At 45.0% G+C, this 27,902-nt stretch overlaps 1 protein-coding gene across 1 annotated transcript in view; it reads right to left on the bottom strand.

The window, feature by feature from the left end:
* Positions 1-27,902, bottom strand: part of IGF2BP3 (insulin like growth factor 2 mRNA binding protein 3) — a 1,266,240-nt gene that overhangs the window by 734,089 nt on the left and 504,249 nt on the right. Inside the window, exon 10 of the mRNA XM_044064618.1 lies at positions 19,224-19,532. Coding sequence (XP_043920553.1) covers positions 19,224-19,532 — 309 coding nt within the window. The remainder of the gene's footprint in view (positions 1-19,223; positions 19,533-27,902) is intronic.

The following is a 27,902-nucleotide window of genomic DNA, read 5'->3' as shown; positions in this document are numbered from 1 at the left end:
CGCACAACCTCCAACCACTCTACTTTCAAAAAATCTCTTTACACACATCTAGCATCACAGTGGGAATGCTCCTGCTCCCACCCTACATAACCTACTCTGCTTCTTCTCACATCCCTCCCTAGCTCTGCTTACATCTTTATCATACCCAGAAAATTTCATTGAATTTATTAGACAAGTCCTTATGTTTTTCATCCCCCACTACGCTGTCATTGTACCTCCTCTTACCTTTTTAGTAACTATGTTTCCTCACTAATCTGTATAAATGGATATTTTTTGTTGTGCTAATAGTTAATATGTTTTCTTCTCAATGTATTTAACTGTATACTTGCTGTACTATTTGAAATTGTTTTTTATTTTTATTTTTGCCTATGTAGAATTAACTACCTGCTGTACCTATTGTGTAACTTTGAATGTATACTTTTTTTGGAGCTTTTCTCCCCAGGACTCCATTGAAAACAAGTTCATTACGGCCCAATGGACTATCCTGGTAAACCAACTGCAATAAATAAATAAAAGGGACGCAGGGACAGAGCCAGAGAGTTCTTTGATCAAGTCCCTCTGCAGCCTGGTAAAATGGGATAAGTAGTTCAGCACTTAAAGCAAATGTGGACAAAGCAAACCCTCTTGCTAAGCCAGTCCAAAGCCCTAGATGTAGATGGGCTGGTGACCAAGGCCTCCAAGATCACTGACTCCTCTAGGTTAGGGCTTTGGGAGGACCATCAACCCTTCTGACAGAGAATGTCCATAAAGGATATCGGGTGGCTATTTCTGGGACTCTTCCCCTTCCTTAACGTCCGTTCTCCTGGGGGAACCTCCTTGGTGGGACACTCTGGAGGTATCGGAAGAAAAACGGGGGTTCCACAGTGGTAAGAGATTGGGATCTTTGCAGCACCGGCTGTCCCTGTGAAAGACAACAGGCCTCAATCACAGACTCCATGGGGTACGGATTGGATCCGATGGTTGAAGAAAGTATAGTTGTGTACACTTACCATAAATGTAGAGGTTAAGGTGTATTCACTGTTGCAGTCATTACATCTGGGTAATCTGCTGGCAGGTTGCCCTCAGTCGGCCTGATTAAGAAAGTCTTGGGTTCTGCGTTGGTTGCTGTCCCTTCCTCCATGACATCAAGTCGCCATGGGTATAAAACATGCAACAGATGCCATTACATCAAGTTTTTCTTGCCCCAGATGTCGTGGGGAGCAAAAGATTACAACCGGGACTGCAACAGTGAATACACTCGAACATCTAAATTTATGGTTAAGTGTACACAACTGCACTATGTTCATCATTTCACTCAGTCATTACATGTGGGTAGATTCCCAAAGCTAAGGTTGGGAAGATGGATTTATACAGCATTAGGACCAGCTATAAGACCCTGCAAAACAGCAGTGGCAAAGCCAGCTCTGGATTTAGAGAAAATTGTTAAGTGATCATGCTTGGTGAAAGTATGAACTGAACTCCAGGTAGCAGCTTCTACAATATCCCTGGTAGGAACACCTCTGAGAAAGGCTGCAGAAGTAGATGCAGCAATGGTGGAGAGATCCGATCCCCTGGGGGATAGGTTTTCCATGGTGCTTATAACAGAAATGAGTACAATGGCTTATCCACTTAGAAATGGTTTGCTTTGAAATAGCCTTCCGCTCTGCCCCCTCAGCAAATGCTACCATCAGTTCAGATTTTCTTCGAGTTTTCGTCCTATCCAATAGAATCTTAGTTGTCTGTGTACATCCAATGAATGCAGAATCCACTTTCCCTTGTTCTGTGGATTGGGAAAGAAAGTTGGCAAAATAATGGACTGGTTAAGAGCCACACTGGATACCACCTTGGGCATGAATGATGGATTGGTCCTGAGTGACTCCCTGTCTGCATGAAAGATGATGAAAGGCTCCACTGCCATAAGGGCCTGTAATTCAGATATCCTTCTAGCTGAAGTGATTGCTAAAAGGAAGGCTGTTTTCCAAGAAAGAAATTTTAAGTCTGCAGTTTCAGCTGGCTCGAAAGTAGGTAGAGTGAGTTTCTCCAATACAAAGTTAAGGACCCAGGCAAGGGTTGGAGCTCTCCTGGGTAGTCTCAAGTTTTTGGCCCCTCTGAGATACTGCTTTAGAAGAGGATGAGAGAAGAGGGGAGGATCTGTGCTGTAATGAGCTGAAATGGCTGAGGCATGGATTTTTATGGAAGAAAAAGACAGGCCTTTGTGAAGCATCTCAGTTAAGGATTCAAAATCTGAGGTAAATTGGGCACTGCTGTGCTCATCCCTTGGGACTGATTATAGGCACAGAATCTTTTCTACTTGCCAGCATAACATTTTCTATTACTAGGTCTTCTCGCCTCCAAAATGACATCCATCACAGGTTTGCTGAGGGATGCTAAGGGTGAATTTAATTAGCCAAGCTGCAAGATTCAATGTTTGGAGCGGAGGGGGCAGAATTTGTTTCTCCTGCTGAGACAGTAAAGGTGTCTGAGGCAGATGCCAAGGAGAAAATGTGCGACACTGCGCAGGAGTGGTTACCAGTATTGGCAAGGCAGTCTGGAGCAATCAAAATTATTTTTGGTTTGTCCTGTTTGACTTAGTAGAACTTTGGAAAGGCACAGACAGATTTTTTCCAGCTGAAGGACAGAGCATCCACTTTCCAGGCTTTTTTGTGATGTGTTCTTGAGCAAAATTTGTCCAACTGGTAGTTTTGGGGTGAGGCAAAAAGATCTATGTTTGGGCTCCCCCAATTTGCGTGTCAACATGTTGAAAATTTGTGGTTCCAGTTTCCATTTATGAGGGTCCATGAGAGTTCTGCTTAGTTCATCTGCCAGAACATTCTGCTTTCCTGGCAGGAATTGAGCTTGTAGTTGTACTTGGTAGCTCAAGGCTGTGTTCCACAATGCCATGGCTAGTCTGCAGAGAGGGTAGGCGTGTGTACCCCTCCTGCTTTATTATGTACCACATAACCGTGGTGCTGTCCGTCTATCAGTAATTGTCCTGGATGAAGGTAGTCCTTGAAGGCTGTCAGTGCATTCTGTACAGCTAGCATTTCTTTTTGATCGATATGAAGGTGCATTTGATTTGGGCTCCATTCGCCCTGAATGCACTTCCCTGCCAGATGAGCCCCCCCATGCATAGTCTGATGCTTCTGTAGTTAGGGTTTGGGCAGCAGTTGGTGTGAATGGCAGTCATTTGTTTTGGTGGCAGGTCTCTGCCCACCATAGGAACTCTAGGCGCAGACAAGGTATATGAATCATTGCTTCCAGGCTGTGACAATATTGACTCCATGAACTTTTTTTTAAGTACCACTGTAGTTTCCTCATACGCAGTCTTGCATATGGAATTAGAAGAATGCACGGGGCCATGAACCCCAAGGCTTGCAGTATTTGCCTTGCAGATAGCAGGGTTTTTGTGGCCACCTCTACTATACTATACCTATACTCTGGAACAAGCTACCCATCTATGTCAAGCAAAGTTCTTCATTAGCACTCTTCAAGAAAAATCTTCATGAGTGGATGGGAAACAGGCAATACACCCCGGGGATCACTTGTGTCTCTGCTGGACATTAGCACAGGAAAATAACTTTCTTGGGTGGGGTAAGCTAAGGAACCTTGCTGGCCAGGCATACGTAGGCCCTTGGGCCGATAGAATAGTACCTACCTATGAATCTATACACCTGTTTGAAGTAAGTCGCCAAATGAATTTGCTTTTCTGGCGTAAGAAAAGCCATCTGGGCAGTTGTATTCAAGCTTGCACCCAGGAATGTAATTTTTTTGAGAGGGTACCAGTTGAGATTTCTTTTCATTTATGGTGTATCCTAGACAGGTTAGAAGCCTTTTTACAAATGCCAGATGTTGTAGAAGAATGGCCTGGTTTTCCGCCTGAATTAGACAATTGTCCAGGTATGGATATATATCAATATTACTTTGCCTGCAAAATGTAATTACTGGAGCCAGGCACTTTGTGAATACCCTGGGTGCAGTAGACAAGCCAAAGGGCAGTACAGAGAACTGATAATGCATGCAGCCTGCTTTGAAGCGTAGGAATCTTCTGCAAGATTCCCTGATTGGGATATGCAGGTAAGCCTCTTAAGTTAAGAGTTGCCAACCAGGCATCCTTGCCTAGCATAGGAAGTAACTGGTAAAGAGTCAGCATCTTGAATTTTGGAATGTCCAGAAAGGTGTTTACAGTAGACAGGAACAGATTTTGATTTGTCTTTTCTGGGCAGCAGGAAAAGACTACTAGAAACCTTGTCGCTTTTTTTCTAGTACTAGTTGAATAGGCCCCATATTTAGGAGGGAAAGTACTTGTTTCTGAGCCTCTGCCGACTGATTGGGGGGCAGGTCTGGCCACCCGTTTGGGGTTGGCAGTGTGTGAAAATGAAATCTGTATCCCTGGGATACTATATTTAAAACCCATTTGTCCTGGGTTATAAGGTGCCAGTTTCCTGAATGAAGAGCCAGTTTTCCCCCAAAGGGGCGGCTATGAGTTAAGTGCTTGGAAATTTCAAAGGGAAGTCAATGAGACTATTTACCATAGGGTGGTACCTTGTTTCCACATTTGGAAGTGGAGCACACCATTGCTTAGTTCTGAAAGTCCCTTGGGACTGAAATCTAGTGGTTTTGGAATGTCTGGGTTTGGCCGTAGTGGCTCTGGAAGGAGCTGGAAAGGACCAGTTCTTAGTAGGCCAATGCCTACTAAATCTAAATCTAGGACGTTGCACTTGTAAGTAATCTTTCACAGTTTATACAGATTTCGCTTCATCTTCCACCTTTAGAACTTCTTCAGCCTTATTGCCAAATAAGCGGTCCTGCTGTAAAGGAGCATCCAAACGTTTTGCTTTACCATGATCAGGCAGAGATTGCTCCTTAAGCCAAGCATGCTTTCTAAGCACAGACCCAGTAACAGCAGCCCTACAAGAGGCCTCTAAAGAATCAAAACCACATTGCAAAGTATATGTTTGCCAACTTGCTCAGCCGAATGCAATAAATCCTGCAAATATTTATTCTCCACACAGTCAGAAATCATCATTTTCTGTTTAAGCAGTCCCATGATATGCTGTTGATATTTTAGCATATGGAATTGACAGTTTAAAGCCCTGATTGCTAATGTTGCAAAAGTATAAACCTTTTTACTCCATCTATCCAGCACCCTGGAGTCTATCAGAAGGGGTAGGATTTTTAGCAGTAGAAGCCTTAAGACCCTTGGGCCCCTGAGAAATCATTTCAGGGTCCACAACAGGATGTTTGAAAAGGAATTTGTGGGACTCAGGAACCCTGTAGTACCTGTCTGGCTTGCTAGGGGCTGGAGGCAAGGTATCAGGGGGCCATACTGGATTCAGAAAAAGTACAGTTTTGTACCTACCATAGATGTAGATGTTCGAAGATCCACATTGCTGCAGTCCTTAACTTATGGGTAGTCCGCTGTCCTCGGTCGGCCCGAATACCAAAGTATTAGGCTGACGTTGGTCATGGGCGCCTAGATCTGACATCAGAGCGTCAGGGTATAAAGGCGCATGACCGACGTCATATCCTCAGTCTTTTCTTGCCCCAGATGTCAGAAGGCCAAACCAGAAAGGCCACAGCCAAAAACAGAATACCTCCCAAAAACATGCCCAACAACAACCATCACCTAAAGCATAGCACCAAGTCTAACTACAGTGGGGAAGGAGGGAGGGTAAATTGGACTGCAGCAATGTGGATCTTCGAACATCTACATTTATGGTAGGTACAAAACTGTACTATGTTCTTCATCTCACATTGCTGCAGTCCTTACTTATGGGTAGAATCCCAAAGCAACGGGAAAGGGAGGATGGTAAAAATCATAAAGCATTAGGGGCCGCTAAAATGCCCTGTAAAATTGCAGTGGCAAATCCAGCCCTAGACTTAGAATAAAGAGGAAGGTGGTAATGTTTAGAAAAGGTATGCACTGAACTCCAAGTAGCTGCCTCCAAAATGTCTCTTGTAGCTACCCCCCTTAGAAAGGCCGTAGAAGTAGCAGTAGCCCTAGTGGAATGAGGCCTGATCCCAGCAGGAATCTCCTTACCATGATGGGAATAACAGAAAGAAATACAAAACCCAATCCATTTAGAAATAGTTTGTTTTGAAACAGGTTTACCCTGTGAACCCAAAGCAAAAGAAACAAACAATTGCTGAGACTGTCTGAACTCCTTGGTTCTGCTCAAATAATAACGCAACTGCCTGTGAATATCCAAAGTATGCAAAATTTTCTCCCTTTATTTTGGGGTTTGCATAAAAAGTAGGCAAATGAATAGTTTGATTTAAGGCCACACTAGAAACCACCTTAGGCATAAAGGAAGGATTAGTACGTAAAGATACCCTATCCTTATGAAAAATCAGGAAAGGCTCCACTGCCATGAGGGCCTGTAATTCAGAAACCCTTCTTGCAGAGGTAATGGCCAACAAAAAAGCAGTTTTCCATGACAAATACTTTAACTCGGCAGTAGCTGCAGGCTCAAAAGGTTGTAGAGTGAGTTTTCCAACACAAAACTGAGATCCCAAGCAGGAGTAGGAGCTCTACGGGGGTCTTATATTCTTTGCCCTCTAAGAAATTGCTTAAACCAAGGATGAGAGAATAAAGGAGGGTCACAATCATAGTGAGCAGAAATGGCTGCAGCATGGACCTTTATTGTGGAGAAAGACAAACCCTTGTCCAATAACTCAGTAAGATATTGAAGAGCAACACTTAAATCAGGTTTGGAGACATCAAAGTCCTTTCCTTTGCTCCAAATAAAAATCTCCTCCATTTATCAGCGTAAACTTTCCTGGTACTAGGCCTCCTGGCCTCCAAAATAACATTCAAAACTTGTTGTGGAAGCTGAGACCCTCCAGAGTCTAAAACAGAATATGCCAGGCTGTTAGATGTAGAGACTGAATCTTGACATTGAGGAAGTGACTGTCCTCTTGTGACAAAGGTGCGGATCAAAGGCAGAGGCCATGGAGGTTCTCGTACTAAGCTCCTCAGTAGTGGGTACCAGTGTTGTCGAGGCCAATCCGGTGCTATCAAAATCATGGTTGGCTTGTCTTGTCTGGCCTTCAAGAGTACCTTGGGAAGAAGAGGCAGAGGTGGAAAGGCATATACATGCAGATTGTTCCAACTGAATGATAGAGCGTCCACCTTCCAAGCTGTGTGATGAAACATTTTTGTGCAAAACTTTGGCAACTGGTAATTTAGTGGAGAAGCGAATAGATCTATGTCTGGAGTTCCCCATAACACTGTCAACTGTTGAAATACATGAGGATCCAATTTCCACTCGTGAGGATCCACTATTTGTCTGCTCAATACATCTGCTAAGGAGTTCTGTGCTCCTGGTAGAAACCTTGCCTGAAGATTGAGGTGTAGATTGAGAGCAGTTTCCCACAGAATCATCGCTTGCCTGCAAAGAGGGTAAGAATGGGTTCCCCCCCTGCTTGTTGATGTACCACATGACAGTAGTGTTGTCTGTTTGAATCAACACCTGCCCTGGGTGAAGTAAGTCTTTGAAAGCCATCAATGCAAACTGGACTGCTAACATTTCCTTCAAGTTGATATGCAAATGTTGGAGTTTGACAGGCCACGTGTCTTGCACCCATTTTCCATTGAGGTGTGCTCCCCAAGCCTTGTCCGAGGCATCTGTCGTTAGAATCTGACTCGCCTCTGGCCGGGTCACAGAGAGTCCCTTGTTTAGGTGACATTCCTGAGCCCACCACAAAAACTCCTTCTGAATGCAAGGTATTATCTGAATGACAGTGTCTAGATCTTGGCAGTGCTGTGTCCATACATTTTGAGATACCATTGAAGCTTCCTCATATGCAATTTGGCATTGGGAAGCACCAGAATACAAGATGCCATGAACCCCAAGGCTTGAAGGACTGTCCTTGCAGTCAGCCTGGACCGTAGAGACATTTGATGGAAATAAAGAGAAAGGCTTTTGTTTGTCCGGGGTCAAAAAGGCCATCTGGGAAGCTGTATTCAGTCTCACACCCAGAAAGCACATGTCCTGAGAGGGTACTAGACTGGACTTTGTTTCGTTCACAGAATACCCTAGGCATCTTAACACTGCCATCACATACTGTAGATGATGAAGAAGTTCGTCCTTTTCTTGTGCAATAATCAGGCAATCGTCCAAATAAGGATAAATCTGTATTCCTCGTAGTCTGAAAAAAGCTATCACTGGAGCCAGAACCTTTGTGAACACTCTGGGTGCAGTAGATAAGCCAAAGGGCAATGCAGAGAACTGATAATGTAAATTTCCAGCCCGAAAACGCAGGTACCTCCTGCAACTGGGCCTGATAGGAACATGAAGGTAAGCCTCTGAGATCCAGAGTAACCATCCAGTGATCTTTTCCCAACAGAGGTAAAAGTTGTTGTAAAGTCAGCATCTTGAACTTTGGAATGTCCAGGTAAGTGTTGAGGATAGATAAATCCAAAATTGGTCTCCACGTGTTCCCTTTCTTTGGAACTAGAAACAGGCGGGAATAAAATTCTAGGCCCACTTCTGACAGAGGAACTGGCTGTATAGCTCCTATTTGAAGAAGTAAAAAAATTTGTCTGCGAGCCTCTATCCTTTGCCGAGGAGGGACGTCTGGCATGCCTTTGAAAGGAGGCATGGTATGGAAATAGAACTTGTAACCTCGGTTTATAATGTCCAATACCCATTTGTCTTGGGTGACTAAATGCCAATTTTGCTTGAAAAGAGCCAACTTTCCTCCCAAAGGAGCTGCCAGGCAAGAAGAATCTGGCAGCTGAAAATGTAGGTCATTGGGCCTGTTTACGAAAGGACTGGCCCTGCCCTCACCAGCAGATTGAGCAGGCGAACTCCATTGTCTCGGCCTGAAAGTACTCTGAGCTCTGCCCCTACCACGCCTAGATCTACCCCTAGACTGAGAATCAGAAGAAGGGTACGTCCACCCCTTAGTAGGCCAATTTCTACTAAACTTTGGAGGTTGTACCTGCAAAAAATCTTTCACAGTCTGCATAGACTTAGCCTTGTCTTCCATTTTCTTTAAGACTGACTCCACAGGAGGACCAAACAAAACTTCAGACTGTAAAGGGGCATCCAGAATTCTAGACTTAACATGCTCAGACAAATTCTGATCCTTAAGCCAGGCGTGCCTACGAATAACTGAACCAGTGGCAGCCACCCTAGAAGAAGCCTGTAAAGCATCAAAACCACATTGCAAAGAGTGCTTACCCACCTGTTCAGAAACATGCACTAAATCCTGCAATTCTTTACACTCTATGCCCTCTGCCAAAGCATCCACTTTAGACCTTAGCTGAGAAAGGAGGAAATTCTGATACTTCAACATATGAAACTGGCAGTTCAAAGCTCTCATTGCTAAAGTAGAAGAGGTATACACCTTCTTACCCCATCTATCCAAAGCTCTAGCTTCCTTATCCAGAGGAACCGGATTCTTAACAACAGAGGCTCTAACACCCTTAGGCCCCTGACTAATAGTTTCTGGGTCCGCCCTAGGACTCATACAGATATTTATGAGCCTCAGGCACCCTGTAATACCTGTCCGGTTTAACTGGGGCAGGAGGCACAGAATCTGGATTAAGGGAAGCTTCCGAAAAAACATCTGAAACAACATCCAAAACCGGAGGTATAGCTAAGGGTCTATGCTGTGGTAAAAACAAGAACTCCCTAAGTCTCTTCCGTGAATCAGAGTAATCCTGTCCCTCCCACTGAAAATGCTCCCTCATGGAATGCAGAGTTTCTGAAAATGAAAAATCCTCTGGAGGAGAAGCAGAAGGAGTGGAATCCTCTGCATCAGAATCAGAATAAGGAGGGAAATCTTGAATGTCTTCAGCAGAAGACTCTGAATCATCTGAGGCCTGCTCCAAACTTTCCAACTCTGGCTCCATCCTGGGCCTTTTATCAGGAGGGGGCATAGAACCTCTAATTAAAGTAATCAAATCCTCTGCCATTTTAAGCATGTGCTTTTTAGGCACAGACCCTGAAGAACCAGAAGTGACACCAAAGGAAGCAAGACAGACCTGCCCTTAGAAGGAGCCTTAGAAACAGTAGCAGAAGGCCTAACCACCTTAGGCATAGAAGGGAGAATAGTAACCTGCGAGGCCCCTTCAGCCTGACCTGCCTCCTGAGAGGCCACATCCTGTAAAATCAAAGTTTCCCCCTGGGACTCAACAGAAACTTCAGCCGGATCCACCTGTTCAGCTGTAGCTTCTAAAGGTCCGGCGTCCAAAACGGACGAATCATCCTGCCTAGGCTTTAAAGATTTGTCTTTGCACTTCTTAGTAGAAGCAGGCGTCGGAACATCCGACGGCATATTATAATTACACCTCTTGCCAAAGACTAACCTAGCGCAATCTAACCTCCGTTTTATAGTGCGCTTATTAAACCTAGCACAAAACAGACACCCGACTACGTCGTGTTCCGGTCCCAAACAAGGAATGCAAAGCGAGTGGTAATCCCTATGCGGTATCTGTTTCCCACAAGAAATATAATTATTCACTTTTTCTGACATCCGGTAAGTAACTGAGGCAAGAAAAAATAAAAATATTCCCCAACGGGGTACTTAGCCCAACTTGGTATCGGTCTGAAACTCCGAAAACGAAAAATTTCAGAACGCCGAACGGCACTTGCAACGCAGCTTCTGCATCGGACCATGCGGCAAAAAAGACTGAGGATATGACGTCGGTCATGCGCCTTTATACCCTGACGGTCTGATGTCAGATCTAGGCGCCCATGACCGACGTCAGCCTAATACTTTGGTATTCGGGCCGACCGAGGACAGCGGACTACCCATAAGTAAGGACTGCAGCAATGTGAGATGAAGAACATCACAACAATATCTAGAACTGGAGGTATAGCCAAAGGCCTATGCTGAGGAAGATATCCCTAAGCCTCTTTTGGAATCAGAGAAATCCTGACTTTCCCCAGTGAAAATGCTCTCTTAAGGTATGTAAAATTTCCCAAAAAGAGAAATCCTCAGGTGGAGAAGCAGAGGGAATGGAATCCTCTGCATCAAAGTCCTCATAAGTAGGAATGGACAAATCTAGATTAGAAGAGTCAGAAGAGTCCTGTTCAGAAGAGTCAGTCAAATTCAATTCTAGGCCTCTTGGAGGGGATGATACCCCTAATAAGGGTAATTAAATCTTCAGCCATTTTGATCATTTGTTTTTTAGGCATAGGGGCCTGAACATGTGGCCTGGGCGTCAATTTTTTTTGGACAGATTGGGATTTAGGCATTAGCACTGAAGTTGGAGTCAGTTTAATATGCAAGCCTGTAGGCCTGAATACACCCTCAGAAGCTGGTGCCTGCTCAGCGGCTCTGGACCCATCTAAGGTAGAGACATCCACTGGTTCCATATGTGAAGTATCTTGCAGCATACCGGCTCCAAATGGGTCTCAGTAGAGGCCTGCGAATCAGAAGTAGCGGGCATCAGGGGCTGTGAAAGTACCTCACTGAGTACCGGCGAATGGCTTAAGAGAAGCGTCGTCGGCAGTTTTGGACCTCAACGGCCTGTGTCTTTTTTCTTGCGGTTTTTCGGTATTCCGGTAGTCGGATGGCTAACAGATGTCATTTCTGGATAATTAAACCGAGAACGGAAATATTTTGAAGCAAAAATGTACCGAAGGATAGTGCGCTGATTAAATAAAGCACAAAACCGAAAGCAAGGTAAGTCATGGTCAGGGCCTAGGCAAGGAATACAGTACAAATGAAAATCCTTATGAGGTATTTGCTTCCCACAAGTAATACAATTATTAACTTTTACTGACATCAGTAAGGAGCAAGAAAAAGTTTCTCCAATGGGGTACTTAGCTTTAAGTTGAAGACTTCGGTTCTGAAACTCAAACGAAAATTTCAGGAGTCGGACGACCGGCACTTGCGAACTGCTTCTGCTTCGGGCACCAAGCGTCAAGAAAGACTGATGTAATGGCATCAGCTGCATGTTTTATACCCCTGACAACCGGACGTCATGGAAGAAGGGACAGCAACAGACACAGGACCCAAGACTTGATTAAATCAGGCCGACTGAGGGCAACCTGCCAGAAGATCACCCAAATGTAATGACTGCAACAGTGAAACACGAACATTCAGGAATCCCATAGGATGGGCAAGAACCCTCTCCATCACCTCGAAAGCAAATGAACTATGGATCCAAGAGTTGTCCTTCAGGAAGCGAAGCCATCTGAGCAGACTTCTCCTGGACCCCTGCAATCCTCTGCTCCGAGGGGGGAGTCTGAGCAGAGTTGACACCAAGGCTCCAAGGGAAAGAGATAGCTCTGAAAACCTCAGAGTCAGTCATCTCCCCAGACATGACGTTTAAGCTTCAGCTCCTAGATGCACAGGGTCCTAAAGCTCTGAGCGGTGTCAGGGAAAAGTACAGTTTTGTACCTACCATAAATGTAGATGTTAGAGTGTTCACCCTGCTGCAGTCATCACACTTGGGTTATCCTGCCGTCAGGCGGTCCCGCAGTCGGCCTGAGTTCCAAAGTCTTGGTCCGGCGTCAGTTGCTGTCACTTCCTCCCTGACGTCAGAGCGTCAGGGGTATACAAGAGGCATCAGACGCAGTTTTCTTCAGTTTTTCTTGCCCCAGATGTCAGGTGCCCCCAATAGGTAGGCAATACATATTGTTAAATATAAATATACAAGCAAAAATGAAGCAATACTTTCAGTCGCAAGCAAATACACCACAGAGGATGTATAGGATAGAAAGGTCTGGATAAGTCCAGTTAGTTCAGAGGGGATGGAGGGAGGGTAACCTGGACTGCAGCAGGGTGAACACTAACATCTACATTTATGGTAGGTACAAAACTCTATGTTCATCGTGTTACCCTAGTGCAGTCATCACACTTGGGTTGAATCCCAAAGCTAAGGATGGGTGGTGGAATTAAACACGGTTAGAAGAAGCTAGTAGGCCCTGCAAAACTGCAGTGGCAAAGCCAGCTCTAGTCTTAGAATATAGAGGTAAGTGATAGTGTTTGGTGAAGGTGTGCACTGAACTCCAAGCTGCAGCTTCCAGAATATCCTTGGTTGGTATCCCCCCCCCCCCCGAGAAAGGCTGCTTATGTAGCTGTGGCCCTGGTGGAGTGGGGCCTAATGCTAGTAGGAACCGGTTTTCCATGATGCATGTAGCAGAAACGTATGCAATGACCTATCCATTTTGATATGGTCTGTCTTGAGATAGCTTTTCCCTGTGTTCCTGAAGCATAGGCTACAAAGAGCTGGTCAGAGTTTCTGAAAGCCTTGGTTTTATCCAAGTAGTAACAATTGTCTGTGAATGTCCAAAGAGTGCAGGAGTCTTTCTCCTTTGTTCTGGGGATTTGGGAAAAAGGTGGGCAAATGAATGGTTTGCTTTAGGGCCACACTGGATACCACTTTTGGCATAAAGGAAGGGTTAGTTCGCAGAGAGACTGTCTTGATGAAAAATGAGGAAAGGCTCCACTGCCATTAGTGCATGTAGCTCTGAGACTCTTCTAGCTGAAGTTATTGCTAGCAGCAGGGCAGTTTTCCATGAAAGAAACTTTAAAATCAGCTGAGGTGTGGATCTTAATAGATGAAAGGAAAGTCCTTTGTGCAACATCTCAGTCAGATATTGCAGAATCTGAGGAATGTTTGGATCAAGGGGATTTTTGGCCTATAGCTTCTTTTCCATATGTCTGAATAGGTTTTCCTGGTGCTGGGCCTCCAGAATGACATCCATAACAGCTTTGGATAGTAGTGTTGGTTGATTGTTTAGGGAATTTGCCATGCAGCCAGGTTTAAAGTCTTGAGCTGGCTGTGTAGAATTTGATTGTCTCGCTGAGAGAGCAGGTGAGGAATGTGTGGTAAAACCCATGGCGGGCCGTGGGTCATGTTCTTTAGAATTGGATACCAGTGCTGGTGTGGCCACAGTCTGTTGCAATGAGAATCATTTGTGGTCTCTAATCTGACTTTCAGCAGCACCTTTGGTAGAAGAGGCAGTGGAGGAAAGGCATACACCGTTAATGTTTTCCAACTGAATGAGAGGGTGTCCACTTTCCAAGCTTGTGGATGGAATGTCCTTGTACAAAATTTTTGAAGTTGGTAGTTTTGGGGGTTGGCAAACAGATCTATGTCGGGCGTCCCCATTTTTGAGTTATCATTGCAAATACTTGTGGATCCAGTTTCCACTCTTGGGGATCCATGATGTTTCTGCTTAGGTCGTCTGCCAATGTGTTTTTCTTTCCTGGCAGGAAGTGTGCTAGTAGTTGAACTTGATAAGACAGTGCTGGTGTAAGACCAGTTTTTTGTTGGCCAATTTCTGCTGAAACGAGGGGGTTGTACCTGTGAGAAATCCTTGACCGTCTGCATAGACTTTGCCTTATCCCCCATTTTCTTTAAAACCTCTTCTGCTTTGACACCAAATAAAGACATCCTGCTGTAAAAGTGCATCCAATAATTTTGCTTTAACATGATCAGGTAGAGTTTGTTCTTTTAATCAAGCAAGTCTGCGTATGACAGACCCAGTAACAGCTGCTCTTCAGGAAGCTTCCAATGATTCAAATCCACATTGTAAAGTATGTTTGCCCACCTGTTCAGCTGCATGCAACAGATCCTGCATTTCTTTGAATTCAGACTGTTCAGAATGTGTGCTCAGTTTTAGTTTTGAGATATTAGGTATTGCTGGTATTGCAGCATGTGGAACTGACAATTTAATGCTCTCATAGCCAGAGTAGCTGAGGTGTATATCTTCTTTCCCCATCTATCTAGGGCCCTGGAATCCCTTTAGAGGGTACAGGATTTTCGCCATAGAAGCTTTAGCCCCTTTGGGACCCTGGGAAATTGTTTCTGGGTCAGCCAGAGGGCTTTTATACAGGAATGTGTGTGTCAGGTACTCTGTGGTATCTGGTTTGGCTGGAGCAGGAGGTAGGGAGTCTGGATTTAGGCTAGACTCTAAGTAAACAATCCACAATATGTAAAATTGGAGGGATAGCAAGTGGTCTGTGCTGGGTTAGTAAAAGAAACTCTCTGAGCCTTTTCTTAGAATCAGAGTAGTCCTGGCCTTCCCAGTGGAAATGTTCCCTCATGGTATGTAAAGTTTCCCCAAAGGAATAGTCTTCAGGGGGAGATGCTGAGGGAACAGAGTCTTCAGCATCAGAATCTTCATAAGGAGGAATTGTGTAATCCTGTTCCTCAGAAGGATCTGGGGAAATAGAAACCTGGTCAGAGGAAGTATAGCCCTCCTCTTGTCTAGGCCTTTTATCAGGAGGGGGATGGGAACTCCTGATTAGGGAAATCAAAACTTCAGCCATCTTAAGCATCTGTTTCTTAGGCATGGGGCCTTGAACAAGAGACTAATGTACAGTCTTATTTGGTTTTAATGGAGTTTTTAGCTTTGCATAAAATGTAATGGTGAGTGTAGACAGTATAAAGACACCTGAAACCGAAGGCGTTTCTACTGCACCGAGATCACCCTCTGCTCCAGTGTCAGAAGGGCCTAATGAAGATGGATGTGATGGCCTAGTACACTCCGTTTGAGAATCCGAAGCTGTCTGGGGTTCCATTTCCGCGGTCATCAGGGGCTGCGTAGGCACCTCACAGAAAAACGGAGAACCGGTGACAGGCCCGGCAGAGGCCTCGGAGTCTGGCTTGGTTCTAGGCTACCTGTCCTTATCCTTGCTTTTTTTTATGCATGCCAGTCGTCGGCTGCTCAGATGGCATGATAGAATTAAATTTCCTACCAAAGTAATGCCGTGCGAAGTGAAAATGGCGTTTGATAGTTCGTTTATTAAACCTAGCACAAAACAGACAATCTGTGATGTCGTGGTCTGGGCCTAGGCAAAGAATACAATAAGAGTGGAAGTCCTTATGAGATATTTGCTTCCCACAAGAAATGCAATTAACTTTTTCTGACATCGGACTGAGGAAAGAAAAGGTTCCCAAACGGGGTACTAAGCTTTATTGAAGACTTCGGACTGAAATTCGATTTGAAAATCTCAGGTGTCGGCCGACCGGCACTTGCCAACTCCTCCTGCTTCGGGCACCGCGCGGCAAAAAAGACTGAAGAAAATGGGGTTGGATGCCTCTTGTATACCCCTGGCACTCTGACGTCAGGGAGGAAGCGACAGCAACTGACGCCGGACCAAGACTTTGGAACTCAGGCAGACTGCGGGACCACCTGACGGCAGGATAACCCAAGTGTGATAACTGCAGCAGGGTAACACGATTAACATCAGTCAAACTCGAAGTGGTAACTATCATTGATCAAACATCTCAATTCTCAGGCCCATCAGAGCTGCCAACTCTGAAGCAAAAAGTCAGATCGCACAAGGAGCCACGGGGATGGAAATGGGAATGCCTGCTCACAGAACCAGAAGTGGACGGAGCCAGCAGAACCGCCATCAAAATCTATGCCTTGAGAAATTGTCAAACTATCCACCTCACACTCAGACAAGCTACAGGTAGGCCTGACGGAGGAGGGTGTAGAAGGTGGTCCGGACACTGGCTGGAAGGCCTCCTTGGGAGAGCTCAGTGCCGAAACGCCAGACGCCAAGACGACAAGAGGAACATGGGGGAGCAGAGGTTGAGGAAACCACAATTATCTTATACGAAGACCTCTAATCCAAAGGTTTTGGTGCCTTTATAGGCGTCTCACAGGAGGAATGCTCAGGGGAACCCTTCCTGTGTTCCCTGGCTGCCTTGGATTTTTTAACAGGGATTTCAGCCCCTGAAGTGGAAGGTGCTGAATGAGTGTAAGGATTAGAAAGAGAAAGCAAACCCTTCAAGACCATTTACTTTGACAGTCTGCTGGTGCATGCAGATTAACCCCCCCCCCCCTCACATCTCTCAAGAGCTGTACAGATGTGCTGGGCTTAGACAGTAAACACACTCCCTGTGGGCATCAGTTAAGGGAATCTTATGCACACAGGAAGTGTATTTTTTTAAACCCCAAAGGTTTATCAGGCCTCTCTGCCATGATAAATCAGACAGCAGAGAAAGGAGAAACAGACTAAAAGGGAAAGACAGAGAAGGAAACTATCCGGGTGGAAAAAAACCGTGGGAAACAGCTACTATCAGACTTTTTTTTTTTTAAATATATAAAAGCTAGAAAGGTGAAGTAGAGGAAGAAAAGGAGAACAAAGACTTGCTGATAACAGACCTACGCTAACTCTTAAAGAATGGCAGGAGCAACAAAATCCCAACACTTCTCAGGAGAGTTGCAAACATCTGAGGTATTCTGGGGAATGAGGCATTATGGAAGGAGAGGAGGAGCCTGAGCTTCGAATCTTAAGCTTGGAAAGTGGCAGTCTGATCCAAAACCCACACGTCAAGGAACAAATGAAAATTACATCAGTTTACATATTTTCTTAAAAGGGTACCAAGGTGTGGAGCAGCTCACAACAGGGGCTTCTCTGCCAGAAACAAAGCTTAAAACAAATTGCTGCTCCTGAGATGCTTCAAGGCAGCAAGAAAGTACTGAAGAAATCTTAACTTCTGACTGTTGATTTCCCAACTTGGGGCTGGCCAGACCGCGTGAAGGTGGGGGGATTCTGGGACAATTAAATAACCTGTATAGCCTGAAGACTACTGCAGCAGTGAGAATGATAAACATTGACTTGATGTTGCCAACTCTTAACAATCCCAGCTCTCAAGCCATGTTGGCAAACTTAAACCTGAAAACATTCACCAGCATTTCTATCCTTGAGCTTACCTAACCATTCCTCCTTCCATCCAAACCACTCTATACCACAAACGCTTAACAATGGAAGTCTGGACATGGCACTACATTCTGCAACCATACACTTGAGAAATGAGGAAAAGAAACCCTTCTCTACAAAACATATGCAGCTTTTCACTCCAGTTTTGTCTAAGCTTGGTATATGCAAAGCTCCAGAATGTTTGACAGTTCTTGGCAATATAAAGTGAACATTTCACAAGGTAACAGCTTCAAGTCAACATTACCCTATAAATAAACTAAATGCAAAGAAAATTTCTGCAATCAAAGCTTCCAAGTTTTCTGATACTGCTATGATCAGTAATCCACATTAGAAAAACATTAGGACATTACCCAAAAAATGTCTGTTACCTGGAAGATATTAGCTGAAGTTTGAAACCAGTCCTAAAATCACTTAGTATTACTCTGTTCTACCCCTACAACTTTTAGGAGGCACAAACACGCAGTACTGATGTACTGAAAGGACTCTATTCTGAAGTTTTTTCATTTTTATTTTCTTAAATCGCTGAACTGTGTGGCTTTCTCTCTTCCTCCTCAAAAGGATCACCGCTTTCATATCTTTCCATTCTCATCAGTAAAATAACAATGTTGGCACATCTGCATTCTGACAGCCGAAAATTAACTGCAATGATTAAAAAAATGGCAACTTCACTGGATGAACTACAACCAAAGTGCACTAGTCAGCAGTTGGCATATTCATGCCTGCCAAAAATTCCACTCCGTTTTACACTTCAAGAATTGTTTGGGAAAATGTGGGAAACGGCAGATGTGCCCCATAAAATGAAGTCAGAAAAGGGCACCTTGCAATCATGTTACACACAAACGTCCAGTGTTTAAAATCAAAATGTAAAACATCTTGTATGCAAAAAAAAATTATATTTACTGCAAAACAGTTTGCTACTCAGATTCACCTTTCCCTTGTAATGGTAAAGTGTCCACTTAATCACCATTAGTAAAAATGGTGATACCACATTTTGTAAAATAGCCACTTTCTAACAGGAGTACTGACAAGTCATTATAAATGAAATACAAGTTGTCAGATGCAAATTCAGCCCTCACTTGATAATCGGAGGAATTCACAATGAAGGTTAAACTCTTGCCCAGAATCTGTTGTCCGCTACTTACGGTGCTCCTCTACTGCAGTAAACCCCAAACAAATCTACCACTATGTTATAAAGCAGCAATGCACATCACACAGGGTAGTACAGTAGAGTCTCTATTATCTGAACATCACCCAAAACATCAATTATCTGAAATACACTTCCAAGGTTTACAGGTAGAAAAATCAAAGTCTGAATATGTAATCATCATACATATCCGCTTAAGCATATTTTTTGACTTTGTAGCCATCTTGTGTGTGAAAAATACTCTTTACTGTCCACTGGAATTGCTGAATGGTTGAAAAGTATATTCCTGCGTACAGAAAAAGCAAGATTTTAAAAGTTTTTATCTGGTTTAATTAGACTGATTATCCGAATTACCCCAAGTCCCACTTAGTTTGGATAATCGACTACTGTATAACTATGTTAAAGCATGATTAGGCATACAGTAAGACAGTAAACACTGTACATAGATACCTACTTGGACTGTGTCTGCTTTGTGATGTTTCTAATGGTTGCACCTTCCTTTCCTATTATGGCACCAACAAACTGAGTTGGAACAAGCAGCCTTAGGGGAATGTCAGCCTGCTGCTTTGGCCTTGCTGCTCCTGGAGAGACTTGCCTTGGCTGCCCTCTTGGAATAAAGCCTCTTCTATTGGCCTGAGGGTTTTGCTGTTGTGATGGTGGCTGTTGCTGTACCGGTGACTGCTGAGGAACAGTCTCATCAGGAATATACGCTACTTTCAAAGTAGATGTTTCCATTTGATAACCGTTGAGCTTCTCTACAGCTCTACATTTGGTGGAGGGAAAAAAACAGATTACACAGTAAATCAGGATATTTTTGTACAACTACCTTTAAACACAACAGGTATGTCTGCCCTATTTTCCCCACTTCATGTAAAGAGCATGCAAGCCCTTGAATATGATTTCATATCTGTTGTCTAGCAAAGTACAGTTTTGCATGCTTACCATAAAATTAGATGTCAGTGTCTTCACTGTTTCAGTCCTGACTGCTGGGATTTCCTGCTGTGAAACCCCTTGGACGGCCTGACTACCAGAAAAAGAGTTTGCCTCCCAGGATGGCAGATGCACTTACCAATGTCATTATGCTCAGGTATAAAGGGAGCCAGCCTACATCAACACTTCAGTAGTTTCTTGAGCTGCTTATGAGCCCCCAAGTGCACCCTACGACAAACAGAGGGGACTCAAGAAGACCCCAAGTGAAACTAAGGTGGACCAAGGAAGAGTGGCCCTAAACTATGGTTGGGAGTTATAGGGTCCTTTGCTGATTTTAGTAGCCCACCTAGTAGATTGAGGAGATAGGAGGGAGAGACTACAACAGTGAATACACGAACATCTACATTTATGTAAGTGTGCACAACTGTACTATGTTCTTCATGTTTCACTGTTGCAGTCCTGACTGTTGGGAAGATTCTCAAAGCTTTAGAGAGGATTGAAAGGCTAAGGATAGGATTGAAAGGCTAAGGATAGGAGAGGATTCCATGCAGGACAACAGATGCAAAACTTGCTCTAGACTTGAAAAGGCCGTCATGTGGTAGTGCCTAGTACAAAAGACCATGTGGCTGCCTCCAAGATGTCTCTAGTGGGAACCCCTTTGAAGAAAGTTATAAAAGTAGCTGTGGCCCTAGCAGAGTGCGACCTAATCAAATCAAGGGCCTTTATGCCATGATGGCTGTAACAGAAAAAAGTTGCACTGGGAAATGCACTTGGGAATGGTTTGCTTAGAAGTTTGTTTTCCTTACAAGGCTATTGCAAAAGTAATGAACAGCTGGGCCTGCTTTCCTCAGATATAGTCCTGCCCATGTAGAAGCGTAGCATTCTATGCACATCCAAAGAGTGCAGTAATCTTACTCCTTTGTTTTGTGGGTTGGGAAAGAAGATAGTTAGATGAACGGCCAGATTTAAAGACACAGTAGTAACCACCCAAGGTATGAAGGAATGTTTAGTTCAGAGGGAGACATTGGCTCTACGCAAGATGATGAAAGGCTTCACTGCCATTAAGGCCTCCTGCAACTCAGTGTTTTCCCAGAAAGAAATGTTAAGGGACATGAATCTGCTGGTTCAAAGGGAGGCAGAATCAAAGAAGTCTAAACTAAACTGAGATCCCAAGGAGGAGGTGGATCCCTCACTGTGGGTCTAAGAGATGTTCCTCTCATGAAGGCTTTGCAGAACTTATGAGACATTATGCTAGAATTACGAATTCGAATATGAAAATTAGATATGGCAGCCAGTTATACCCTGATGGTAGCAGCAGCCACACCAGACTGAAAAAGCTCTGCTAAAAATTCTAGAATTTGATGGACTGGGGCTGAAAAGGGGTCTAAGTTTCTAGATTCCGCCCAGTAAGAAAATCTTTTCCATTTGTTAGCATAAGTCTCTCGTAGCTGACTTATGGGAATAAACAATAACATCACGAACTGCTGGGGAGATACTTGGAAGCCTGGCTAAGGTAGGACGTGGAGAAACCAAGCAATGAGTTTGAGTCTGAAGGGATTGGTGCAACTCGCCTGACTGATGAATCAACAGATCTGGTACTGGGTTCAGAACCCAAGGCTGGTCTAGAAGGTGGAGGTGCAGGAATGGAAACCATATCTGTCGGGGCAATGAGGATTATTTTGCAACCCAACGATTTTGCTTTCTATACGAGTCTTGGAATGAAGGGAAAAGGGGGAAATGCATAAAGGAGTCCATGAGGCCAATCGTGGACTAGTGTGTCCCTGGGAGTTTGACCTGGAGGAGGAAGCAGGGAGAAGTAGCTGCTGCATTTGTTGTTGAGGGGGTGTCAAATAGATCGCAGCAAGGCTGGCCCCATTTGCGGAAGATAAGGTCCGCAACTTCCTGATTCAGAGACCACTCATGAGGCATGAGGATAGCCCTGCTAAGCTTGTCCACTATTACATTGGATTTCCCACGGATGTGCACTGCTGTCAGAAAACGTTAGGAGGAAATCGCCCATTGGCATAGCCTAAGGGCTTCTCGACACAAGGGGTAGGACCTGGTCCCGCCCTGCTTGTTGATGTACCACACAATTGACATGTCTGTTTGGATCGCAATATTCCCGAAAGGAAGAGAGTCTTGAAGAGCTTGCAACGCTAGGAACACCGCTCTCATCTCTAGGACACTGATATGCAGATGATATTCGTGAGGTTGCCACATACCTTGGACTGTCCTGCCTAGGTAATGTCCCCCCACCCTATCAGGGAGGCGTCCGTGGTCACTGTGGATACCGGGAGTTGAATGAAAGGTCTGCCCGGAGTCACCAGTGGGGAGTCCATCCACCAAGAGAGGTGCCTTTTGCATGTTTCTGAAATCAGGATCATGAAAGACATGGGTAGTTCCTGGAAGGACCACTGTGTGAAGAGAAGCCACTGAAGGACTCGTGTGGTAACGCACTAATGGTACAAGAAGAATGGCAGCTGCCATGGAGCCTAGAACTTGCAGGACATGTCTGACTTGGATCTTTCTGCTCTGCATTAGAAATGACACTTAGAGAATAGAGAAAACTCTTTCCTGAGGTAACCTTGCAAACATCTGTTTTGTGTTTAATTCTGCTATATATGTAACAGACTGACAGGGCAAGGAAGATTTTTCGAAATTTACTGAAATGCCTAGTTGGGTGCAGGTTGATATTGTATAATCCTGTGCCTCAGAGCTGATGCCTGGTGGTAGCAGTTATGAGCCAGTGTCTAGATAGGGAAACACCTGGAATCCTTGACGTCTCAGGTGAGCCGTGACTACTGCCACACATTTGAACACCCTGGGGGCTGTGGTGAGACCACAGGGCAGAGCTCTGCACTGGTAATGACTGGCCCCTACCTGGAAGCGAAGAAATCTCCTGGAGCGTCTGTCCATTTTGATATGGTAGCGAGATGAAGAAAGTAGACAAGAGTATAAGGAGATGAGGTGCATGGCAAAGAGTCGTGGCTATGGATAAGGCGTATGAAGAGTTGTATAAAAGGTTGGACACTAAGGAGAGAGAAAAGGACCTGTACCGATTGGCTAGACAGAGGGACCAAGCTAGTAAAGATGTGCAGTAGGTAAGGGTGACAAAGGATAATGAGGGAAACGTACTCACAAGCGAGGAGTGTGTGTTGAGCAGATGGAAAGAGTACTCTGAGGGGCTGATGAATGAAGAGAATGATAGGGAGAGAAGGTTGGATGATGTGCGGATAGTGAATCATGAAGTGCAGTGGATTAGTAAGGAGGAAGTAAGGATAGCTATGAAGAGGATGAAGAACCGAAAGGCTGTTGGTCCAGATGACAAACCCGTGGAAGCATGGAGGTGTTTAGGTGAAATGGTAGTGGAGTGTTTTACTAGATTGTGTAATGAAATCCTGGAAAGTGCGAGGATGTCTGAGGAATGGAGAAAAAGTATTTTGGTACCGATTTTTAAGAATAAGGGTGATGTGCAGAGCTATAGTAACTACAGAGGGATTACACTGATCAGTCACAGCATGAAGTTATGGGAAAGAGTAGTGGAAGCTAGGTTAAGAAGGGAGGTGATGATTAGTGATCAGAAGTATGGTTTCATGCCAGGAAAGAGCACTACAGATGCAATGTTTGCTCTGAGAGTGTTGATGGAGAAGTACAGAGAAGGTCAGGAGGAGTTGCACTGTGTCATTGTGGATTTAGAGAAAACATATGACAGGGTGTCTAGAGAGGAGTTGTGGTATTGCACGAAGAAGTCGGGAGTGTCAGAGAAGTATGTAAGAGTGGTACAGGATATGTACGAGGGTAGTGACAGCGGTGAGGTCTGCTGTGGGAGTTACAGATGCACTTAAGGTGGAGGTGGGATTACATCAAGCATCAGCTCTGAGCCCTTTCTTATTTGCAATGATGGACAGGTTGACAGACTAGATCAGACAGGAGTCTCCATGGACTATGATGTTTGCAGATGACATTGTGATCTGTAGTGAGAGTAGGGAACAGGTGGAGGAGACCCTGGAGAGGTGGAGATATGCTCTATAGAAAAGAAGAATGAAGGTCAGCAGGACTAAGATAGAATATATGTGTGTGAATGAAAGGAAGGATAGAGGAATGGTGAGGATGCAGGGAGTAGAGGTGGCGAAGGTGGATGAGTTTAAACACTTGAGATCAACAGTTCAGAATAATGGTGTGTGTGGAAGAGAGATGAAGGAGAGTGTACAGGCTGGATGGAGTGGGTGGAGAAGAGTGTCAGGAGTGATTTGGGATAGACGAGTACCAGTAAGAGTGAAAGGGAAGGTCTACAGGAGGGTAGTGAGACCAGCTATGTTATATGGGTTAGAGACAGTGGCATTGACAAAATGGCAGGAGTCAGAGCATGACATGGTAGAGTTGAAGATGTTAAGATTTGCACTGGGTGTGACGAGGATGGACAGGATTAGGAATAAGTGTATTAGAGGGTCAGCTCAGGTTGGAAGGTTTGGAGACAAAGCCAGAGAGGCAAGATTACGTTGGTTTGGACATGTGCTGAGGAGGGATGCAAAGTATATTGGGGGAAAAGATGCTAAGGATGAAGCTGCCAGTTAACAGGAAGAGAGGAAGACCTAAAATACGGTTTATGGATGTGGTGAGAGGACATGCAGGTGGTTGGTGTGAGAGCAAAATGCACAAGACAGGAAGAAATGGAAACAGTTTATCTGCTGTGGCGACCCCTAATGGCAGCAGCCGAAAGAAGTATGCATCCTGAAGATCTGTGGAGCACATTAAGTTGGTTGTCCTGACCCAGAAAAGAGAGAATGGACTGCAGTGTTACCATCTGGAACTTTTCTTTTTGTACAGATTTGCTCATCTACTGAGATTCAGTATTGGTCTCCAGTCCTCTGTCTAAAAAGAATCTTGAGTAAGTTCCAGATCCTACTTGGTCTGCGGGGACTTCCTGAATGGTTCTTTTTTCTAGCAGTTTTGAAACTTGAATAACTGCTTGATCCCTTATATTGGGTGGGACATCTGGGATGGACTTTTTTGACTTGAGGGGGTTGATGGAAGGGGATTTTGTAACTTCCGGATATGATAGTAGTACCCATTTGTCTCGTTATATTTTTCCAGGCTTTTTGGTACAGGGAAAGTCTTCCCCCGACTGCCTCCAGAGGTGAGCAGTCGGGCAACCAGTCAGGGATGCTGGAAGGGTTTGGCAGAGAAAGCTTCTCCGTCACCCTGATTTTATGGTCCCCCCCCCCCTCTGCCACAAGGGCGTTTGCCATGGTTGTTGTTTCACCCTCTGCCCCAGGGGGAAAGAAATCACCATGAGCGTCAGGCAAGAGTCCCTGGGACTTTCAAAACCATAGCTTTCCACCCCTCTGACCTTTGGGATGAAGTCTGTTATGAGTGGAAAAACGGACTCAAGGCAAAGAGTCTTGCCTTCCTGCTTACACCTGGTAAGCGCGTCTTTCACCTGAGACCAAAGAGAGAGGAGCCAAAGGGAGTATTTGTCAAGGACGCTAGAAAGGGTTCCGCAAATTGACAGCCACAGCCAAGCACGTCTCCTGAGAGTCAATCCTGTAGCTGCAGCTCTGCTCGCTCCATCTGCTGCATAAGAAATCAGCCTCATGGAGGAGCTGACTATTGAATTAAGAGTCGTAAGCTGGGAAGCTATTTTGGCTGATGCCCCCTCAGCTGTAGGATCTTGTAGGGTATATCCAAGCTCTTTTAGAAGATCCCTTGAAGTTGTGTAAAATGACAGAGATAATTCAGGGACCTCATGGAGAAGGTCGCTGACAAAAACATTCGCTTCCCATATCTGTCCATCGTCCTAGACTGTTTGGTGGATGGACAGACGAAGAAGTTTCTGCTAACTCTTTCTTGGTGGCTGCTGCTACCACCATGGCATCAAATGGCACACCTTTAGTGAGAAATTGTTTGTCCTGGGGGGCTGTTATGAATTTATTTGGTCTCCTCTAAGAAGGTTCCACAAAATCCGGAGCTGACCAAACCTTTCGAGCCACTACAGACATAAGTGGATAGAGAGGTGGAGGGTCAGGAGCCGAATGCCTCCAGGTATACAGACATCCTCGGTAAAGGCTAGGGAAGACCAGCCACCCCTCTGCCTAAGCATTTCAAGGATGTCCAAAAAGGAAGCATCTTCTGAGGGGGACCTGGGGGACCCTTCCAATTCATCCAGGTCTGTATCTGAGGTGACAGACTCAGGGGAGTCTAGGTGCCTCCTCTTGCACGTCTTCCGGGGAGGCTCCTCTGAGTGATCAGGGGAGGCCTCGGAAGAAAAGGGGTCACCCAATGGGGTGTCATGGGGCATAGGTTCCTTAAGATTCTGGTCTGGAGGAGGAGCAGCAGAGGTTGGCACAGGCACCACAAGAAAAAAAGCCAATGGGGCTGATAGTAGGGCTATTTCAGGGGACAGCACACTTCACATGACCTTGAAGGCATCCCGACCCAGAGGCAAAGAAAGTTCCGGCTCAGAAGAGATGGGAGTCCTTCTCCGTGTCTAGGACGACGGCTCCGAGGCCAATGTGGGAGCAGAGTTCACCCCCCCACCCCCTCGGAGCCAACGAGAGAGCTTTGGTGCCCAGATCCCTCGATGGACGGAACAATTGAGGTGATCGGAACAGATGTTGGAACCGAAGAGGTGGTGATTGGCGCAGTCTGTTCTATCAGCGTGTCCATGGTCTCCGGCTCCAAATTAAGTGAAGTCGGAGGAGGAATAGAAATGGAGGCGGATGGAGCTGTAACCCGCTGAGGTGGGCTGGAAAGCAATTTTGCAAGGGCCTGTGATTTAAGCAACCTGCTGACTACATTCCCCACGTCCTGATCCGATAACCTAGAGGATCGAGAGGAGTGGGATGAAGAGCAATGACTGCATTCACTTCCTAATAAGAGTGACTGTGGCACCGAGCGGATTGGCTCCAATGAAGGAGACCTTGCTCGCTTGTGGCTCCGAGAAGGCACTGAGGTAGCAGTTGGAGCAAAGGGAGGAGCTGACTTGTCGATGCTAGTCGGCACTGACAAACATGGTTTTCAAGCCCTGGATTCGGTTCTGAGGATGGAGCCGACGGCTTGACAGACTTGGAGGATTTCACTGGCTGAGAACTTTTAGCTGGGGAATCTTGTGATTTCAATAATCCTCGAAGGATTAATTTGTTTTTGTGCATCTGCAGGACCCCTGGACTAAATGCATGACAGAGCAGGAGTCCTGCAGGTACACAGCCCCCTAAACAATAAACACAGCTAGTGTGCCCATCTGTCAGAGACATTTTCTGACAGCATGAGTCGCACTTTTTGAAGCCAGAAACTTTGGCCTCTCTAGACAGCTTACACAACTAAACTAAGAAGCAGTTTTTTTTTTTTTTTTTTTTTTTTTTTTTTTTTACAGTTAAGGAAAAGAAAGGAGAGCCTCTAACTTGAACGGCTGTCCTAAGGGCCCCCCCGGGTGACTAACATAAACGAGTTCAGGGGAAACAAAGGCCTGCTTGTATGGAGCGATGGCCAACAGAGCTACAACACACAAGAAAGGTGACAAGGGGATAAAGTACTATATCTAGACAAAAACTTGATAATTTTGAAGAATGAACAGTTATAATCGAAAAAAATATACTAAGCCTGAGCCAATAACAAAGCAACATCGCAGCTGATGTGGCAAACGAGATCTGGGTAGCTGACGCTGGGCATTCTGGGATGAGGGTTAGCCTCGAACCAGTAAATAGCTCTCGAGCTATAGAAGTTGGCCGAGTTGGAGCAGAGGATCGGCTCCAAACCCAAACAGCAAGAATGAAGACGAGATGGGACAACTTAACATTAGGGATGTTTTCCAGGTAAGAAACTAAGGTGGCAAATGCTGCAGGCTCAAAAGGAGGCAAAGTTAATTTTTCTGGGACAAAGTGAAGGTCCCAAGGAGGGGTGAGTTTTCTCCTGGGGTGACTAATGCAAACAACTCAAATTATCGTAAATTGTTTCAGTAAAAGGCGAGAATAAATTGGATGACTAAGGACGTGGTGAGAGCTGGCCGAGATGTATATTTTGATGGAGGAGTAAGAGAACACACTAATAGGTTGGCCAGGTACTCCAAAAATGTTAGAAATAACAGTTTGGTTGAAACTGTTGCTTCTGGCATCAGACTGAATCTTTTCCACTTATTTGAGTGAGACTTTGTTAGGCCTTCTAAACTCAAATTGGTTTGTACCTGCTGACTCAAGTTGGAGGTGCA

This window comes from Protopterus annectens, chromosome 3.part0 (genome assembly GCF_019279795.1).
Source record: "Protopterus annectens isolate FY-2018-M chromosome 3.part0, PAN1.0, whole genome shotgun sequence".
In the NCBI taxonomy this organism is placed as follows: domain Eukaryota; kingdom Metazoa; phylum Chordata; order Ceratodontiformes; family Protopteridae; genus Protopterus; species Protopterus annectens.
Note: the sequence above shows the minus strand (reverse complement) of the source record. Positions and strands in the feature narration are given on the sequence as shown.